Source organism: Cucurbita moschata, unplaced genomic scaffold, assembly GCF_002738365.1.
Source record: "Cucurbita moschata cultivar Rifu unplaced genomic scaffold, Cmos_1.0 Cmo_Scf00019, whole genome shotgun sequence".
NCBI lineage: Eukaryota > Viridiplantae > Streptophyta > Magnoliopsida > Cucurbitales > Cucurbitaceae > Cucurbita > Cucurbita moschata.
Window position 1 is genome coordinate 914,210 of NW_019268535.1, and position 19,149 is coordinate 933,358.

The 19,149-nt window shown below is 38.9% G+C and overlaps 2 protein-coding genes across 6 annotated transcripts; both read right to left on the reverse strand.

Annotated features, from left to right (window-relative positions):
- Nucleotides 1-586: 586 nt before the first annotated feature.
- LOC111456912 (serine/threonine-protein kinase ATM-like) lies at nt 587-4,683 on the reverse strand. 2 transcript variants are annotated; one of them, XM_023098984.1, is made up of 2 exons: nt 4,586-4,683; nt 587-4,207 (listed from the first exon to the last, which is right to left on the reverse strand). In XM_023098984.1, the coding sequence occupies exon 2, from the start codon at nt 4,147-4,149 to the stop codon at nt 862-864; it is 3,288 nt and encodes a 1,095-aa protein (XP_022954752.1). In that variant the 5' UTR covers nt 4,150-4,207; nt 4,586-4,683; the 3' UTR covers nt 587-861. The 2 variants fall into 2 exon arrangements, with proteins under 2 accessions (XP_022954752.1, XP_022954751.1); XM_023098983.1 differs by having other exon boundaries at nt 4,456-4,595.
- Nucleotides 4,684-6,636: 1,953 nt separating this feature from the next.
- LOC111457025 (pantothenate kinase 2) lies at nt 6,637-18,026 on the reverse strand. 4 transcript variants are annotated; one of them, XM_023099138.1, is made up of 24 exons: nt 17,731-18,026; nt 17,574-17,645; nt 17,043-17,408; nt 16,333-16,545; nt 16,181-16,242; nt 15,578-15,694; nt 14,906-15,025; nt 14,702-14,796; nt 14,523-14,616; nt 14,169-14,300; nt 13,710-13,822; nt 13,391-13,583; nt 11,802-12,010; nt 11,445-11,489; nt 11,275-11,323; nt 10,929-11,011; nt 9,409-9,525; nt 9,233-9,296; nt 8,947-9,093; nt 8,672-8,830; nt 8,443-8,526; nt 7,957-8,151; nt 7,033-7,104; nt 6,637-6,929 (listed from the first exon to the last, which is right to left on the reverse strand). In XM_023099138.1, exons 3-24 carry the CDS (start codon nt 17,323-17,325, stop codon nt 6,840-6,842), a joined length of 2,736 nt encoding a protein of 911 aa, XP_022954906.1. In that variant the 5' UTR covers nt 17,326-17,408; nt 17,574-17,645; nt 17,731-18,026; the 3' UTR covers nt 6,637-6,839. The 4 variants fall into 4 exon arrangements, with proteins under 4 accessions (XP_022954906.1, XP_022954909.1, XP_022954908.1 ...); XM_023099141.1 differs by lacking the exon at nt 17,574-17,645 and having other exon boundaries at nt 17,043-17,397; XM_023099140.1 differs by lacking the exon at nt 17,574-17,645.
- Between the last annotated feature and the right edge of the window lie 1,123 nt (nt 18,027-19,149).

The window sequence follows — 19,149 nt, forward strand, 5'->3', positions numbered from 1 at the left end:
ACCTGTTTGTGAAAATGCTCACGTGAAATTTCAGGGTGGTGTTGGGCCAGTGGATTCCTGTACTCTTCTCTGTTGGGGTTTAAACGGGCCCTATATTATTTGCTCATTGCAAAGACCATCTGCTACACTTATGAGGCAACGTTGATCCACAACGAAGCTGGGGTAGGAGTGGGGCTTTGAATTGGATGTAGTTGGTCACTGAAATGGCAAGCGGAGTCATTCTGGGGATGATGCTAAGACGTTGCCTTGGCTAAACAAGAAAGAACGCTCATTTCTACTGAGAAAAAGCATGTAAGACTCAAACTGCACTCAAAACAATGGTTTTTAGTTGTTTTTAGGAATCACGGACCTCTACAATGATATGATATTTTCCACTTTGAGCATAAGCCCTCATGGTTTTGCTTTGGGCTTCCCTAAAAGGCCTCGTTACCAATGGAGATGTATTTCTTACCTATAAACTCATAATCATTCCCTAAATTAGCCAACGTGGAACTCCCTCCCAACAATCCTGTGAAATCTGATCCTAAAACATATTAAGCTTATGCGCTTGGTATACTAAGATGTGGGATAAGCACACAGTTAGAAGTAAAAACCATGGCTAAATTCCTTGCCTACACAAGGAAAAAGATTGTCAAAAGTATGAGACATCTCATGAAATGCAAAGGCTTCACATTGCTTATACGATGTTGTAACGAAAGGAAAAAAGGGAAAACTAGAAGTACTATTAATAAACAGAGAAGCTCCACGAATTGCCCAGGCAATATTTGTGTCCTTGGATACATAAACTACACCTACAATACACCAACAAGACTAACGAGGGGTTTGATAGAACCTGATGAAAGAAAATCCACAACGGTTCCTTTACGTTGAGGAAGAACCCGCCATGGAACTCACCTTCTTGAGGAGGACTTCAATATCGCTCTCCAATTTGGCTCTCGTGTCTGGGGAGAGATTGTCTCCAGACTTCTCCAGCATTGATGTCATCATCTGAAGATTCTTCCTAATAAACTCGACAGGCTGTGCCTCACCTGCTGATTGAGACCCTAATTCAGCAGACTTTGATGAGTTGAGAGTGCCCTCAGATGCTGGATAGGCCAGTGCTGTGCAAGCCCTGTCCACGTCCGATGTCTTCGGGGGAGTTGAGAGGTGATAGAGCTGGTATTTTAAAAGAGTTGGGCCAAAAATGTTGTTCTTCTTTAAACTCCGAACTGCTTCCATCGCATCCGCACTTCGAAGGAAAACTATCTCAACAGTTGAATCTTTCAACTGTATCTCGGATTCCTTCAAAGATCCGAACTGGCTAAACGTTGTGATAACTTGCTGCCGGGGAGGTAAGGGAGCTTCTGAAGAGAAAGTCAAGAGAAGAAGAGATCCTAAACCATCACCATCAGTTTCAACTTTATTATAAATATATGGTTTGTCAGAAGGATTCGGATGGTTCAAACTAGCTTCACCTTTTCTCCTCCTCCTCTTTGGTTTAGTCAACTGGGAGTCTTTCCCCTGACTAGATTCAATACCCATTCCATTTAAATCTGGTATATCAGAAGGCAAGATTACCTTTGGATCTGTCAATGGCGGGTTCTCCTTCTTCTTTCGCCTTTTGACCCCCGACTTGCTCTGATCCTGGGCAATTGTCTGCTCCTCCACAGACTGGTTAGGCGCTCCTTCAAAATCCACTTTATTTTTCTCTGAAATCACACCAAGTGGTTGTGGAACTGTGACCTGTAGATCAATGAAAAAGGAACCAGGTTCATTGCTGTTATTCGCATCTATGGATTCAGAAGACACCTTTGAGTGCTCCTTAACAGCACCAAGTTTCCTTCTCTTCTTTGGCTCAGACTTTTGTTGGGAAGCAACCTGGCTCGCGGCCCGCTGATCTTCCACCAACAAGGCAGGTGCCGAACCACTTCCATTTAAATCAGGTATCTCTGTTGTTGGTTTACTCTGGAGAAGCGATCCATCGTTCTTTCTCTTCCTTCGCTTTGGTAAACCATTGGGTGAGAGTGGTTCAGGTCCAATCTCAGGCGAGTCTTTTGTAAGCGGGCTACTCGAAGAAATGTTTATGTTCACATCGGACAAGGCAGAAAGGGATTTAGTCTTCAATCTCCCCAAGCTTTCTCCATCATTTTTCGACAGAGGGGTCTTTTTTTGTGCCTCTCCTGCAGGATATGCTTCAGCAGTAGAAGAAGGATGCTTAATCTCTTCCATTTCCGAGATAGAACTTGCCTGACTTTTTCTTTTCTTGATCCCTGATTTAGCAGTAGAAGAAGGATGCTTAACCTCAGCAGTCTTTGCCTCATTTTGACCAGTGTCGACAGATTCATCATGAAACGTGAGAATTCTAAATCTCGAGAAGAACTGAGCGACCGCATCAAAGTTATTACTTTCATTTGGATAAAGACAATTCACAGCAGTAAAATGAAGCTCAGAAAGAAATTCAGCTGGTGATACACTCATCAACTCTTGATTACCAGCAACATCACTGCCACTGGTGATATTCCAGTACCACTTCTTCCAGAACTTGCCACTGCATTTAGATAGTAAAGGGCTTTCATTCTTGCCCTCAGCTTCACTTTCATCCTCACCTTCGCTAGAAATTTTAAGCGCCTTAATACCTTCTGTGTCAGCTGGCATACTTTTCGGCCCCCAGTTTATGTATGGAAAAGATAAATACTTGCTCTTCTTCCTCTCTCTCGTCTCCGATCTCTTTTCGGACATCCCTTTGCTCCCATCATCAAAGTCTCCTACATCAGAATCCTTGCCTTCATAAGCTAAGGGATTGATCACCTCTCCCTTGATAGAAGAATCCATTTTGCTGGATTCAAGATCTTCAAATTTGTCACTTCTTTTTCTTTTTAACGATCTCGATTCAATTCCTCCATCAGCAATTGTCTTTCTTCTGGAGCTCCTTTTCCCTCCTTCCATGCTTCCGTCGAGCACCTTATTTGGATCGTCAATCTTTCCCTCCATCTTTTCACGTAGAATGTCTGATCCTATGGGCAGTGTCTCTAACGGTGAGCTTTGTGTGCCATCTTCTACCTGTTCTTCATCATTTTTCACTGTAACACGAGTTTTGCTTTTTCTCACTGATCTGCTCGCCACATTGTCGTCAGCATCATGAGTTTCCCAGAGCAGATGCAAAGGTAACTGCAGGTGCCCTATTGAGCTTTGAAAAGCTGCCAATTGATTATACAGGATACTCAACTCTAGTGTTCCACATAGGGAAACAATCTGCGCAAGACTCTTAACACGTGCTAGGAATGTTTCGGGTTTATACTGATCAACAGAATATTTAGCAAGGAAACCAGACTTGCGCCGAGGCAGAGAAGTTGCATCCTTTGATCCATCATCACCTTCTAATGGGCAGTTTCCTTCAGGAATACACGGACATGTCATCTCCAATCTCACACACCTACCAAACTCATCCACAGCTTTCTCTACAGCCCCAAGGAAACTTCGAGACTTGTACTTCCCGGACATCTGCTCAAAGTTCTCAGCAAAGGGCATCAACTGAGATGTAGAGCACCATGTCACATGGCTGCTCCCAAAATAGCCAACTAAAAGACTATCACTCTGGCTACTTGCGTCACTTTCTACTGCATCTGAGGGATGTATCTTTCCAGGCCACCATGTCTGACTTTTGGTCTTGACCCATATAACATCACCAACCGAAAATTTGTTCTCTTCACCATTTTCAATAGCCTGCTTTTCATCTCCAGCTTCTTTTGAAATTTCTTCCGTTCCTATTGACTTGGGAAGCTCTGGTTCTTCTGGCTGAACATTCGAGACGTCCACTGTAAGCGATATACCATCGCCAGAAACTTCAACGTTCTTCCCTGTAGGAAGACCGTCTAATTCCACCGCGTTGCCATTGTTCTGATCATTCTCAGCCCCAACACCATCACCACCGTCTTCATCTCCACCAGCATCCAAAATTTCTCCCTCTAAACCGCCAATTCCCATTTCATCCTCCTCAATCCTCAATTCGACATTACTAACCGCTACGCCATTGACATTCTCAACAACCGGAATCTCCACAGTTAACCCACCGCTCAAGTCAACCAAACCAGAAAAACCAGAAATATCCTCGCTAATCTCATTCACAGGGCTTTGAGCTTCTAGGGTTTCTGGGGTTTTGGGGTCTTCCATTCTAACTCTAAACACGTCTCCCCCAAATTATCAAAACCACACCATCACATCAATGAAGCTGATCAAGTAGAGCAGGAAAACATTAACAAAAAACAAAACAATCAAACCTCTAGCATTAACAACACTGATAGAAAAACAATCAAATAAACCTAGTCCCCAATTTAAGAACAATCAACAAATAAAAAGTAAAAGAACAAACTCCAGCAGCAAACACACTGGAAAACAATAAGAAACAGCAATCAAGAATCAAAGTCGAATGAATAAACTAGTGGAATTGAAATCGGAATTTACAGAGATCAAACTCACTGAAATTGAAGGCGGAGGAGGCAGAATTATAATTAAAGCGAAGAATTCGATGACAGAGAGGGATGATTTGGATAATAATTAGTAAAGTGAGAAGAAAAAGGAAAGGGAAACAGAGAGAAAGAAAGCATACAGGTTTGTTTGCAGGCGCTGAAAAGCTGAAGAAAAAGGCCGAGGATTCAACAATTACGGTGAGAGAGAAAGACAGAAAAAAATAAATAAGTAATTAATTTAAAACCGCTTGCCTTACTCTTCTCCCTTGAACGGTGTGTACAAATCCTTTTTTCTTTTTTTTTTTGTTTAAAAAATATATAAATTCTTTTAAAATTTTGAAATATACAAACAATTTGTCCGTTCTAGACATGATTTTGGTGAACGAATATACAGTGTCGTCGGTTTGATGTCCAATTGACACCAAATTTGTCATTCATTTTAATGTGTTTTATCCTCAGTCATTGAGAAATGAGGTACACGTTTTGTCGGTATAAATAAGAATTTTTAATGATTTTTAAATTTTTCATAAGGGTTCTTTTTTATTAATGTGGGTAATTAATTTAACTCTTTGTTAATGGTTTTCTGGCGTTGACTAAAGAGCTTATTTAATTTTTTTAATTTCTTAATTTTTAAATTTTTAAATTTTTAAATTTTTTAAATTTATTTATTTATTTATTTATTTTTTGTGTAAATCTAGATGTTGTAAGAGATCTTTGTTCTATGATCTATTCCAAAAACGTAAATAAATCCTTAGATTTTCTTGTTAATGACTCTTTTTAGATTTGGGCGTACGTTACAACGACAAAGATTCGTTGTTCGGTCCAATGTTGGACAACAATTATAAATGGCAAGGTCGACAATCTAGTGACACGTATCATAAAGTAATAGGATGCTAGCAAAAGCGACAATTATACATGTTGGGATTAAAGTGTTAGTTTTGATAGTTCGAAAATCGAACAAACATGAAATCTAAACCTCACGAACCAAAAAACATAATTTGTCTTTATTTCTTTGTTGAGATGAACAAATGTGAAATAGGCAAACAAAAATATTTTATATGTCGATAGGTTTTTTTTTAAAAAAAAAATAATAAATAATATATATATATATATATATATATCCTTAGTTGGAAAGGAGAACGAAACATCTCTTAGAAGGGTATGAAAATCTCCCTCTAATAGACGTGTTTTTAAATCATGAGGCTAACAACGATATGTAACAAACTAAAACGAATAATATTTGCTACTGGGTTTGAGCTATTATAAATGGTATTAGAGTCAATCACCAAGAGGTGCGATGTGTCACAGTCATGCTCGTCCAAGGCGTGTTGCCCATGGCCGCATGCCCATGACAAGCCAAACCCTTCATGTCTTCCTATGTTCTAGTGTTTTACTTTTATATTTCTAGGGAGTATGACGTTTCGGGGTGCGATGTGTCACGGTCATGCTCGTCCAAGGCGTGTTGCCCATGGTTGCATGCCCATGACAAGCTAAACCCTCTATGTCTTCCCATGTTCTAGTGTTTTACTTTTATATTTCTAGTGAGTATGACATTTCGGGGTGCGATGTGTCACGCTCATGCTCGTCCAAGGCATGTTGCCCATGGCTGCATGCCCATGACAAGCCAAACCCTTTATGTCTTCCCATGTTCTAGTGTTTTACTTTTATATTTCTAGAGAGCATGACGTTTCGGAAAAATCATGTCTAGATCCTGCTAAACATGAAATGCCTCATAATGTACTATAAGGAGATATGACTAGTTGTCAACTTCTCCCTGCCCAAGGTTATATATTGTAAGTCGTTGTTGTTACTCTCTTGCTTGCTTATATTACGTCTCTTTCAAAAATCTCTCTCTGCCCTCGTTTTCTAAAACCTTCTTCTTAAACCGAGGTCAGAGGCTCGAGCATACATCGCTTGGCCGTAGGCAACGTAAGAACAAATTGGCTTAGCTCACTTGTCGTTAGAAAGTAAGTGTCGCACAATCGCAAGTCCGCTGCCATCAAGAGTGCGATTGTGACACGATGCACTGGTTAGAATACAACTAGAGACCCTCTCTATAGTAAACGTGTTTTAAAACTACGAGGCAGACAGCTATACGTAACAGGTCAAAGCAGACAATATATGCTAGCGATGGGCTTAGACCGTTACAATATACACACCTGCTAACAGGTTGCTCGGTAATTTTAATATCTTGAATACATTGATACTATATGATTGAAAATTCCATAAACTTCACATCTCCACCTTTAGAATCTTTTTAGTAAGAGATATATGCGGTCCTAAGGCTATGAATTTGATGTATTGTTCTAAATATTCGCACAAAAAAGGTGGAGAATATTTCAAAAATTCTGATGAACAAACTGAGAGTGATAGCTTGGAGATGGAAAAGGGCTCTCAGTGTGATGGCTCGTATTTGCACACACAGTCATATATCTGTCCATTGAACAATTTTTCTGCTAGCCTCTGATTTTTCACCATGGCAAGCTGCAAAAGCAACACTTTGTTCATGAAAACTTGAAGAAGGAGAAGAAGAAGAAGAAGAAGAAGAACAGGCCAGATCAATTACTAGAGAACTAGTGAACATCACCTTTAAAGCGTCACATTTAAATTGGGCGTTTAAGTTGGTATGAAGGGCTCTCCCCATTCCTTCCAAGATAACCTGCATTAGAACAAACTCCGAGTTCATGTAGCTTCTATTTTCTTCGTCTTTTTCATTTTACAGACAAATGGCGACCACAAATTCTTATTAGTTGTTCACAGAAGGTTTCGGTTTCTTCTACTTGTGAGATCTCACATCGGTTGGGGAGAAGAAGGAAACATTTTTTATAAGGGTAAGGGTGTGGAAAACCCTCCCTAGTAGATGCGTTTTAAAAACTTTGAGGGGAACTCGAAAGCGAAAGCCCAAAAAGGACAATATCTGCTAGCGGTGGGTTTGGGCTGTTATAAATAGTATCAATACCAGACATTGGATGATGTGTCAGTGATGATGCTAAGCCCCGAAGGGGACTGAACACGAGGCAGTGTGCCAGCAAGAACGTTGAGCCCCAAAGGCGGGTGGATTGGGGGGTCCCACATCGATTGAAGAAGGGAACGAGTGTCAGCAAGGATGCTGGGCCCCGAAAGGAGTGGCTTGGGAGGTACCAAATCAATTGAAGGGAACGAAAGACAACGAGGACGTTGGGCCCCGAAGGGGAGTGGATTGTGAGATCTCACAGGGAGGAGAACGAAACGTTCTTTATAAGGGTGTGGAAGCCTCTCCCTAGTAGACACGTTTTAAAAACCTTGAGGGGAAGCCCTAAGAGGACAATATCTACGGGCGGTGGACTTGGGCTGTTACGGGTCTAAAACAGTGAGTTTATATTACCCTCACTGGCGAGCCACCCTCACTGTCTCCTACGCTCGCCGTTGGTAACGTGTCAATCCCCAGGAGGATGAGATATTTGCTACTCACTGAGCCTACCTTTTTAATATATTTGTTACTATTAACTTTTGAAATGAAAGAACGCATTACCAAATCAGCATCTTTTGCAGCAGCAGCCAGCTCAGAGCTGACCTGCCTTAGATCTATACATGGACTACCACAGCCATTTTCGACAACCATCAAGGGAACAGATGATGAATGCTCTTTAGAACCATCCGCAGAGTTAACCATGGCATCCACAATCAATCCGCCCGCTTCAGCAGCTCTACGTAGTATGTCACAGTGCTGCAAACAAACGTTTGTCGATTAAATTAACTGAACAGCACGAGCTTGCTTGAACAGGGCCTGTTCTATAGGTTCTTTAATGCCTCTTTGGGATATTTCAGAGTCCATAATGTTTGATGGCACAGACACAACAGAAACAAGCCAACTGCAAAAATCTAGGAGGAAGTAGCTATAGTATGAAAATTGAGCGTCTGAGACACTGGTTCAAGAATGGACAAGATGATTAAATACTCATGCGTGCAGATTAAACATGCTGGATGCCAAGATGTGATGCACAGGGAAGAAAAGTACCTTGGCAGCCTCAACTACTATATCAGGAAGCTCCATTGCGGTTACATCATTTATGGCAGGAAGGGAGTTTCCAATTAAAACAACCTGGAACGAACACTCCCGATCACTACTGAGGCATACTTTAATGGAGAATAAGTACGAAGAACAGATTGTTGCATGGAGTGGACTAGACAATAAACAGCTCTATAGAATTAATTTTTCGTTCAGTATCAAAACGACGTAAACTTACTTCAGTTCCACGTCGGAGGAGTTCCCTCGCCAGGGGAAGCATCCCTAGAACAACATCAGCACCTGAGTTGTCCACAAAGAGAAGAGCTCTTTTGTGAGGAATGGGTTTCTTATCCCCAGATCCTAACATTCTTTTTCTGAAGGCATCAAAATCATCGACCTATATATATAAACATGAGAAAAAAACAGTTGGAATCAGCACTGATACGAAATTTAACAGTTGAGGACAGTTGACGTTTTTTCACGACATGGACTCCTAAAGTTAAATTTGATTACCCGCCACGGCCTCTGCATCTTATTGCGACTCATTTTGTAAATCTCGATTATTGTCCCCTTGTGATAGAGATCGACACAGGCACGAGAGCCCCAATCAAAAATGTTTGCAGCAAGAACACCTTCAATTAGGGTCAGAAGTCTTGCTTCCTGCAAATTAACAGGCAAACCATGAAGCAGATAAATTGGATATGTTACTATAAGAAGAACATTAAAGTTGTTGATTTGTAACTGCTGGACTTCTATTGCACCATGGAGTGAGTAGCAGTTGTAAAGTTTTTATAGATACCTCATTCATACTATCAAGTTCCAACAGCAGGTCAGGTAAAACAGCAAGTGATGCCTCATTCTCCCTGATCGACCGAGAAAGGATATTGCGTGAAGGAGCGAGAGGAAATCAATACTCCAAACAGCTATCCATAATGATATTTTTAAATCAATAATAAAAGGATGTTAAATTTTTACCTCTGTTTTATGCTTCTATAGGCATCAAAAAATTGGAACTCCCTCAAGCACTCTTCCCTCAGTTCCAGTAGATTAGCCAAACCCAATTTTCCATATGCTGTAGGTTCCTCCATCAACCTACTCAGAGTTGGAGTTTAGTTGGATAGAAGTTTTCGAGCCAAGAACAAGTGAGACTAAGACATAAAAGTAAGAGGCGAATACAGTTTTCAACAACGTGGGGATTATCGAACGTCTCACTTTTAAGACAAATACATAATGTAATCAATTAAATTATACTCAAGTTGGCAGGACCTAAAGCTCGATGACATAAGCTTTCAAGTAAATGATATTCACTCCCTTCTAATAACTATTTGTATTAAAAAAAACAAAATCAGTTGACTGGTTCAGATGCCTACCAAGTTGGATTGATCATTATTTTAGTTTAGAGATATAATTTTCCATTCTCCTAGGTTGGATTGATCATTATTATATCACAGGTCACAGCAGTCATTTGAACCTGGCCGGATAACAGTAATAGGTAAGTGGCTATTGGTGACAGGTAGATCCAATAACCAAGAGCGACTCTCTACTGTGAAAAGTACATGAGAATTTACCGTGAGGAAAAAGACTATAAGAAGACTTGCAACATGGTATGGTTCTAAAACTCCCTTCAATTAGAAAACTTAAGGAAGTCAGGAGCACAAGAACGACTTCTTAAGTATGATACTCGAGTAGCACATATAAGACACACAAGACCGACAAAGTTGGCCGACAAATAAAGTTGAAAGGGATGACCGATATGTACGATAGTGAAAAGAAATTGAGCTACAATACCCATAGAGGATCTTAAGGTCAAACTCAGCCTGAGCATTAGGACCTCGAGACTCGAGCATTTGGCATGGTTGGTGTAGGGCCTTGCACCAATCAATGTCATGGGATGTGCATTGGGCAGCATGTAGGTGAATGGCAAGGCATGCGGCATATCAACCAGCAAAGGGCGCACAAGGCAAACTGTAAGGTTAGCATAGAATGTTGGCACTGGCAGGTTGTTTAGAGGTTAACAGGTGGGCATGGCTTGTACACTCCGATAAGAATTGGTCCATGACATTGAGCAAGAACTCAATGAAGCCAATACAAGATTTATAGAAAGAGAAAGAATACGGAGGGTTCGGGAACGGTAAGAAGAACCAACAGGAGAAAAGGAATAAAACTTAGCACATCGTTTAAACTGGCCATGTCACCATCACCACGGTATCGTCGAACTTGTGTAGTCGAACTTGTGTAGTCATCTTTTTATTAACATAACTAACATTACAATGATTCAAGAGATGAATTTGAACCATTTTTTCCAAACAATGACCCGTTCTAAAATTTATAAGCCAAAAGGAAAACTTTAAAATTCAGCAAACAGAAATTGTATATTTTCCAAAATAGAATGAGCCATCAAATTTGAACTTTTATGTTCTGAAACCCCATACAATCCATTCTCAGGAAAATATAACCATGCAGCGTGTACATCGATCTAAAGTTAATGAATTTACCTCCTCAAGTGGGCCGAAAATGCCCGAGCAAATGCATCACCTCTTCTCTTGGCATCATCAGTTCCACCTTCGCTTGCAACAGCCTGACATCTCCCAATAACAATTTTCTCGATCAGTAAGAAAAAAATAAGAGGTAAATAAAACAATTTATCGTCATTCGCTAAAAGACAAGTCAACCCTAAGAAATATTTTTTTGACTTTGTAAAAAAATGAAAATCATTATTAAGTAACTATGCAGGTCCTTGTTATTTTGTAAGAGACGAGTTACATATTGATTGTGCGGAATTGTGTGTGTGTGTTGTGAGAGAGAGAGAGAGCGCGCTTAAGATTCAGTGTTTGCTCTTGCCTTATCCACAAGATCTGGTAAATGATCTGAAAGCACGGTGAACCAGTACCTGAAGACGAATAAATATGAAATAGTTTTTAGTTGGCACTGGAAAAAAATGTTCAAATAAAATATCATTGGCTCATATGCATTCTAAGGAATATTGAAATGAGCTTTATTCATATACTTACTCCAACTCACGGTGATCAGAGAGATCAATAGTGTTAGGTTCATATCTGCAAAACACACAAGTATAAGAAAGCTACAAGAATCTATAATATAGTCAAGAAAAGCAAATCTTTTGACAAAGCACTTCATGCAATTTCTTCATTCGAGCAGCATTAGTATATGAGTTCGAAAAAACTAGGCTACCGCCTTCTTTGATGTGGGTTCTCTTCATGTAGCTAATTAAGCAAAACCATTAAACCAAAAATATTCTACACACTTATTGCATGTCGTATTAATTTGTAGAAGGGAAGTGACACAATAGAATCCGAAAGGATTTTGTTCGATGCAATAACAAAAGAAGTAGAATGTGTATTACATACGTTTTTGGATCAGCCAACAGAGGGAACACCTCCAAATTGGGTACTAGATGGAGAACACCAACGTTTAGGGCACTTGCATCAGATCGCAGGGTCCCTCCTTTGGATAAAGGGACTTCAAAGCCTCCAAGTCCAGTTGTTCCAGGGGGAGCCATAGGAACAGGCGCAGTTATTTCAGTTCCCTTCTGCACAAATTTCTCCATCCAAGAAATCTGCATTTTTCGTAAATGGTAAATTTACAAACTCGTGGTAAAATCATAAAATCTAGTTTCACTATAAGGCAGGTTCACAAATCTGCCATGACCTCTTACCTTGGAGTCTCAGCAGGAACACATAAGAAGAAAGAATAGGATATATATCACAGACGTACTTTTCTTAGAGGAGAGAATGTACTTGACTATAGAAAAAAAAAAAAACACAACAGGCCTACCAGTATTTAGTTACCCAATCATCCATCACAAAAGCCTGCATGATTAATATAGGAATATTTTTTTAGAAGCTGTAAAAAGCCAGAGTTGTGCATAGAATTCCCTCAACTATACCATATTGATTGGTGAACTAAAGCTCGCTCTTTTCACCAAAAGGTTCTCTTGGTAAAAAATATAAGATTCCAAACCTTTAGCTTTAAACACGGGCCATTAATGGTGCTATTTTGGATTTTTGTAAGAGAATATTCTCTTGGCATTATCAGCTGTTTCTCCTTTTAAAGATCGTTGTCCCCGTCTTTTCAAGGGGTCTATTCTTCCCAGTGGTGATATTTCAGACAATGTTTCTTGTCAATCTTGGAAAGTTACAAATAGGAAACACTTGGAAGGATGAAATTCATTGACCTAAGTTCTCTTCCAGTGGATTTGGCAATATCAAATACGTAGAGCACGATAATTCAAGTAAACAGTCCAGATACTTCCGGTATTTTCTCTGTCGTGCCCCTCACTAAAAGGATAATACCTTTATGTGGATTTACCAATGATGTACTTCAAAAGAAGATGCCTTTCTCGGTTTTGAGGCCTTCCCCAATGATCCAAGTTTCAATTCTCTTCACCTTCTACAAGCCCTGCCTTGAACCCAAAATCACATTTGACATGGTCTAATGCAGTAAAGGTTATTGTTTCAGAAAACTTGGTTAGAACGAAACCAAAAAGTTTTCAAGGACTTTGAAAACCCTTGGTTAAAACCATTCAAGCGGCTAGATTGAACGCTTCTGGATGGAATTCTCTTTCTAAACTATTTTTTATTTTTGTACAAATTGGGAAGTATTATTTCCTATTAATTTTGTTCTACACTTTTTATCTCGGCTTGTACTTTTGTGCATCAGTAGCCTTCTCCATTAAACATCATGATCTACCTACCTACGATTTTAAACATCTTCCAAACTCTTTTCCATTAAACATCATAGATTGTGATAATTTCAATCTGGCTCCATGGTCTTAGAAAAGTTAGAAAGTTTGAGCTACAAAAGTAGAAAATAGATCACAGACTCAAATGAACTTTACAATTACCCAAGCTTGATGACAGAATACACTCAGATAATGAAAACTAATTCCAAAGCTCTAAGATGTAATCGAAGATATTCCAGAGCGAACTGTGCTTACCTTTTCATTCAAATCACCAAGTGGAGGCCCATGAACTCTCCCTCCTGTATATGGTGCACCCATAGGAAACCTTTCAACTAACTGATGGGCCAATAGATAATCGAGACCATGCTTTTCGTAGCTCATGAATGCACCTAAGGCACCCAAGAACCCTTCATGACGCAAAAACATTGCTTGTGCTTCTCCTTTTGACCTAAACAAAATGTACAGTACAAAACTCTGTATTAAGAAAGTAGAAAGAAAGAAAAAACTAAACAAACAAAAGAAATTAATGTAACTAAAAATGATAATGAGAAAGAAGACTTGTAATGCAGATTACCAAAAGTGGACCGCAAAGGAAATTGTATCCATGGTATATGCATGTCCCCTGATAAAGAATCCTCCAAAAAAGATTCTCTTAAGTCCAAACCGTAGAGCATTCAAGTACGATATCTACCAGTAAAAATTCAAATTAGATCTCGTAGTGGAAAGTGCCATTGATACTGCTTATCGAACAAGTTATTCAAATAGATGATGTCAAATGACTAATTAAGAGAAACCAATTGCTAAACCTGAGTTAAAATTGAGGATTTAGTATTCGATGATTTGTTAAGTTTATTCGGTAAAATTTTGCATGAGAACTAAATATATTGCTAAGAATGATTACCATAGCGAAGCAGAATTAGTTATCTTGATTTACTTAATGTAGTAAGAAAGCTCAATCTTGTAGAGAGGACACCTATTAAATTTTGGTTAGTTCCTACCAAATTTGAAGTACTTTTTCCATTGCAGCACTGACCTGACCAATATTATATGAGATCATTCGCAAGAGAGACAATGAGATATCTTCTGGTCTGTAGTCCTCAAGCTCCTTGCTCTCTGAGATGGTCTTGCCAAAACTTGATGCAATTGTTGACGCAGAAAGACCAATCTAGAACAGTAAAAGAGAATAATAAATAAGAGATCTTTTGAAATTGTTACCATAAAGAACAATTATCCCTCGACAATTGTCATCCTATGGAAGAGAACACACAGGGAAAAATAATAAGAAAAAACAAACAAAAGAACCACAATCTGCACATTTTTTACAAGAACAGCATGTTTTGGAAAGAAGTACAAAAATGCAAGGAATTTGAATTTACATTTAACGCACCTTAGAGTAATCCATGCCACCATATATGTCCCCAACAAGCATGTCAATTGTGCTATTATCTCCCTTTTGAGTAAGCTCTAACAACTCATCAAAGCTGGAGCAGGATAAATAAATGGAAAATCTTAGAAATAATAACAAAATTTGAGAGAAGACATTCTCAATATATACAACATAATTACCTATTACATTTTGTTAACAGCCTTCCTAAACCCCAGTAGGTACCCCCTCCAACATTTGTCCCACTAACTCTCTGAAATTTCCCATCGCCATCAACCTTAAAAAAAGTTAAGCAAATATAAAGCTTAGCAAGCTTTACTCATCCTTAAGATGAAGAGCAAGAAAATGGAATGAAGGAAAAACAAAAGTAGAGATTTACGGCATACCTTGATCATGCTGACACCCGATCCAATGTTAACAAGTAGATAGGGAAATAATTCATTATGGTCAAGTTGCACGAACTCTTTTTTACCCTCCATATGAGTGAAAGCTTCATGACGTATTGCCTACTAAAACATTGTTAACACTAGTAACCTTTGGAGTACTATTCATCTGAGAACAGGATAAGTAATACTGCTTCATAAAAAGATATGTACCTTAAGATAACAATATAGAATTTAGCAAGTTTTACATACGCATACACAACTATTTCAAGCAGAAACCAATGACTCAAAATCTACCAAAGATGAGACAATCATGAAGGTTCAATGTTTACACTAACAATTATCCTTTGTGGATAACAACCCAACTTCTTCAAAGAGGTATCTAGGCATTCACGTGTGACTGCTATTCGATAAGTGAAATGCATATTTAAGATCTCAAAATAATCAATAAACGAGCTCAAAGATCAAGCCCCCAGACGTGAATCACTAGTATGCCAATAAAAATTTACGGGCACAAAGAAGCAAACAAAACCGTGAAATTTAAAGCTTTCAAGTAATCAAAAACACAAGTGGGTAGTAAAAGAACTGATGAAAATGCAAGCATAATCTAACTTCTTTTTTACTATACCAGCACCAAAAAAAAAAAAAAAAATGTTAAAAGAGTTTGAAATCCACCTTTAGCAGAAAATTTGCTCCAGCCACAAGACAATCCATTTCATCTTCTTTATCAAGGCTAACTCCAAGTCTTTCTTTAAAAAGGTCTGCAAACTTGTATGCCCCTCCACCTGTAGCCTTCTTGCAGCAATTGTTACAGGGTAAGAAGCGTTATCTAAATAAAAGGTGAATCACATTAACTAAGGAGCACACCCTTTCCCACCTTTAACTCCATTTTTTTCTTTAGTTCGTCAAGACAAATGAAAACACAAAAACTGAGAACAGGCAAAACCAAAGGCACAGGCACAGAAAAAGAAGAAAAATGGCAGACCCCGAGGGCAGGGGTAAATCAACCCTATGTAAAAAAGTTCCATTTGACGATTTAGAGTAAGCTGATGCAAGAAAAGGAGGTCCTAAGAAAGAACGTCAATAGCGGAAGGTAGAAGTTACGACTGTAGAATAGTAGTTCTTTGTTAACCTCATTCACAGAAGAGTAGAAAAAGAATGTGCAATATACATCAAGTCCTAAAACATACTACTTTCGGTTCTGCAGCTAATAATATTTGTGGGCCTTTTCCTCAAAGCACAACAGATCTGATATGAAGTCATATCAAAAGAATATACCTTAATGATGGCATTTTCATTTGTTGAGCCATCTGAATGCCAACGAGGTAAATTGTTGCTAGCTGAAAATGTTTAGGCATTGCGAGAAAACAAGAAACTCAGATTATCTGAAAATTATGAATGAACTAAAAGTATGATGACAACATACATACCACCACGATGTAGCTGCTTGGAATGGATGAAGTCTAAGCACTCGTTAATCTTGCATGTCTCAAACTTCACAAAATGAAGCCTCCCACCAAGAACTGGATAACTTCTTCTATTACCATTTGAGAACCCCAGCCTCTGCCTCATGCTCCTCTTCCTCTTATCATCAACCGATTGATCTTCATGCCTTGAAAAGTAAACCAATTTGATGAGAGATCCTGCAAATTAAGAATTAATTCTATCATCAATTTAATAAAGAAACTGAAACTGTAACAAGCTATGTCCTGTATCAACAATAATAAACCATATGCCTCTACATCCTCTTATCTTATTCACTTCACAAGTGATAAAGAACATGACTAGACTCAATGATGATTAGTCAAGAAAAAAGTTACATCAAATCTAATACATGTCAACAGCTAGATAACAACTAAAAGAGGGAAACGAGAAGCCAAAGAAAAGGGAATAACCCTTTTCATTCAAAAGCAAAACGAGTATTTTGCCCATTATCAGATTGTGAGTCGTCCTATACTATATAACAACTTTCAATCCTTCCACTGCTTGGAATCAGATTCCCTAACAACCTCTGCAATAATCATTTATCCCAAAAAAAGAATTAACCAAAAGTAAGCTTTTAAGAACAGAAAAGGAGGAAAGAATAAACCAATACATAGAATGAACCAATCCAGATTACAGGAATACACATGGAATATACCGCCGATATCAAGAGCCAGGTGAGATATATCATCAGACTGGTTAGGCAGAAGAATTGTAGGGTCTCTCTCCTCGAAATTGCCCTGAATTGCAGCTTTACTGAGGTCTAGCTGTGGGCGAGAACCAGACCTATGGATGGAATTGCCAGTAACCGGAGCCATGTCCCTCTCACCACCACTCAGGCCGCCCTCTTTCTCAACATGCTGGTTTTTATCCTCAGCTTGCTGACCATCTCCCTTTATACGACGAATTTCAGGGTGTAGGTTATCCACAGGACTAGCCATTAATACCAAACCTTCACCTCCCAGCTGCCTAACCCACAACTGGAATGCACTAGACCGCCACTGGTCGTACGCCTACACACCAACTAAAATTTATAGATACTTGTCGTTAAGAAGAAGAAACGCCATCCAACTGTGACGATCTTTTTATCGTCATTAAATAACAAGGAGAAGAAAAACATCAATTCAAATCCTGAAATTGAAATTCGTGCTTTCTAACTTGTAAGGCCCACTTTGAAAAATACACTTGCCTTTTACTCTCTGATGCATACAAAACGAACTCTAAAACAATCGGACAAATGAAGAACTCTTCGATTCTTTGACTAAAACGGATTGAGTCAGGAAAAAAAGAGCTCGGTAAGCAATCCAAAGTAAACAGAAGTAGTATGAATCCGAATTTAGGCTAACCTCCGGCCAAGGAAGCTTGTGGCGACGGTGGCTTTAGAAAGAACGGAAGTAGTAAGAATTCAGTTTCCGGCAACAGATGGTCGGATCGGCGATCTGCAGGTTTCAAGGGATTCAATCAGTGTCAGGTGAAATGGAAAGATTGGAGAATTTGGGATTTTAGTGAAGGTAGTGTCGGCTCGACGGTCAGCCGTGAACGGTGCCTGAATCCGACAAGCGGCGAATAGCTTGTTTAGTTCCACACAAATCGCGCCAAAAGTCGTGGTAGCTTCAAACTAATGGTCCACGATACGGCTCTCCCCAATCGGCGGTGGACTTTTCTTTTCTTTTCTTTTCTTTTTTTTTTTCATGGTTTCTTTTTCTATAATTCTTATTAAAAAAAAAAATTAAATTATTTTTAATTTCAACGGGGTTAGTTAGGTTCATGAATCTTTAAACACGTTAACATGAATATAGCTTAGTTGATAAGTATATTGGACCTTTGAATATTCATCCTAATTTATTATGCCGTTCACCGATAGATTAAACCATTTATTCAAGTCATTGCTCGTAGAATGATTGTAAATATCTTCTTGTAAAATTATTGACATTACATTTAGAATAGACTCCCTTATTGTTATCCCGAAGAGTAGATAGATCAGATTTGGACACAACGATGCGGACTCGACCCGCTCTACTCATCTTGAGGGTTTCAAATTTCTCGAGTAGGCAAGTGGACCTGAAGGTCGTTTAAGACAACACTTTGGGACTTTTACATTTAGAATAGACTCCCTTATTGTTATCCCGAAGAGTAGATAGATCAGAATTGTACACAACGATGCGGACTCGACCCGCTCTACTCATCCCGAGGGTTTCAAATTTCTCGAGTAGGCAAGTGGACCTGAAGGTCGTTTAAGGCAACCCTTTGAGGCTTTTGCATGAAGGTATGCCCTTAAAAATCTCTCCATTTATTTCGCGCATAAGAGACCAAAGAAGGAACGGTTAAAAGGCAAGTATAAAACTCGTGCATCTCTTCTAAAGGGTTGACCCATGACCCACAAATTTTTGTGACGGCGAAAGTATACGAATATATAAATAAACACAATGGTATAAGATGTCTAAAGCGTCTTGCCCGGGTCATATGTTTCCACTCCCATATGTTAATTTCATTTTCTTGTAATTTTATAAACTCCTCGCTCTTTTGACCTACTAAGACAACTTACCTAATAGTATACTATAAGGATATAAGTCAATCATTCATATCCGAATTATTTCAAAATTATTACAATAAGTAATAATATTTTCTTCATATAATGTTCTAAAAAAAAAAATATTTTTCAAAATTATTTCTCGTTGTGTCACAAAAGATCTGATTTCAAGTTGACTTTACTCACCCAAAAGCGATAGTAAGTGCTACACAACCCCCGTTTGTGAGCACCAAAT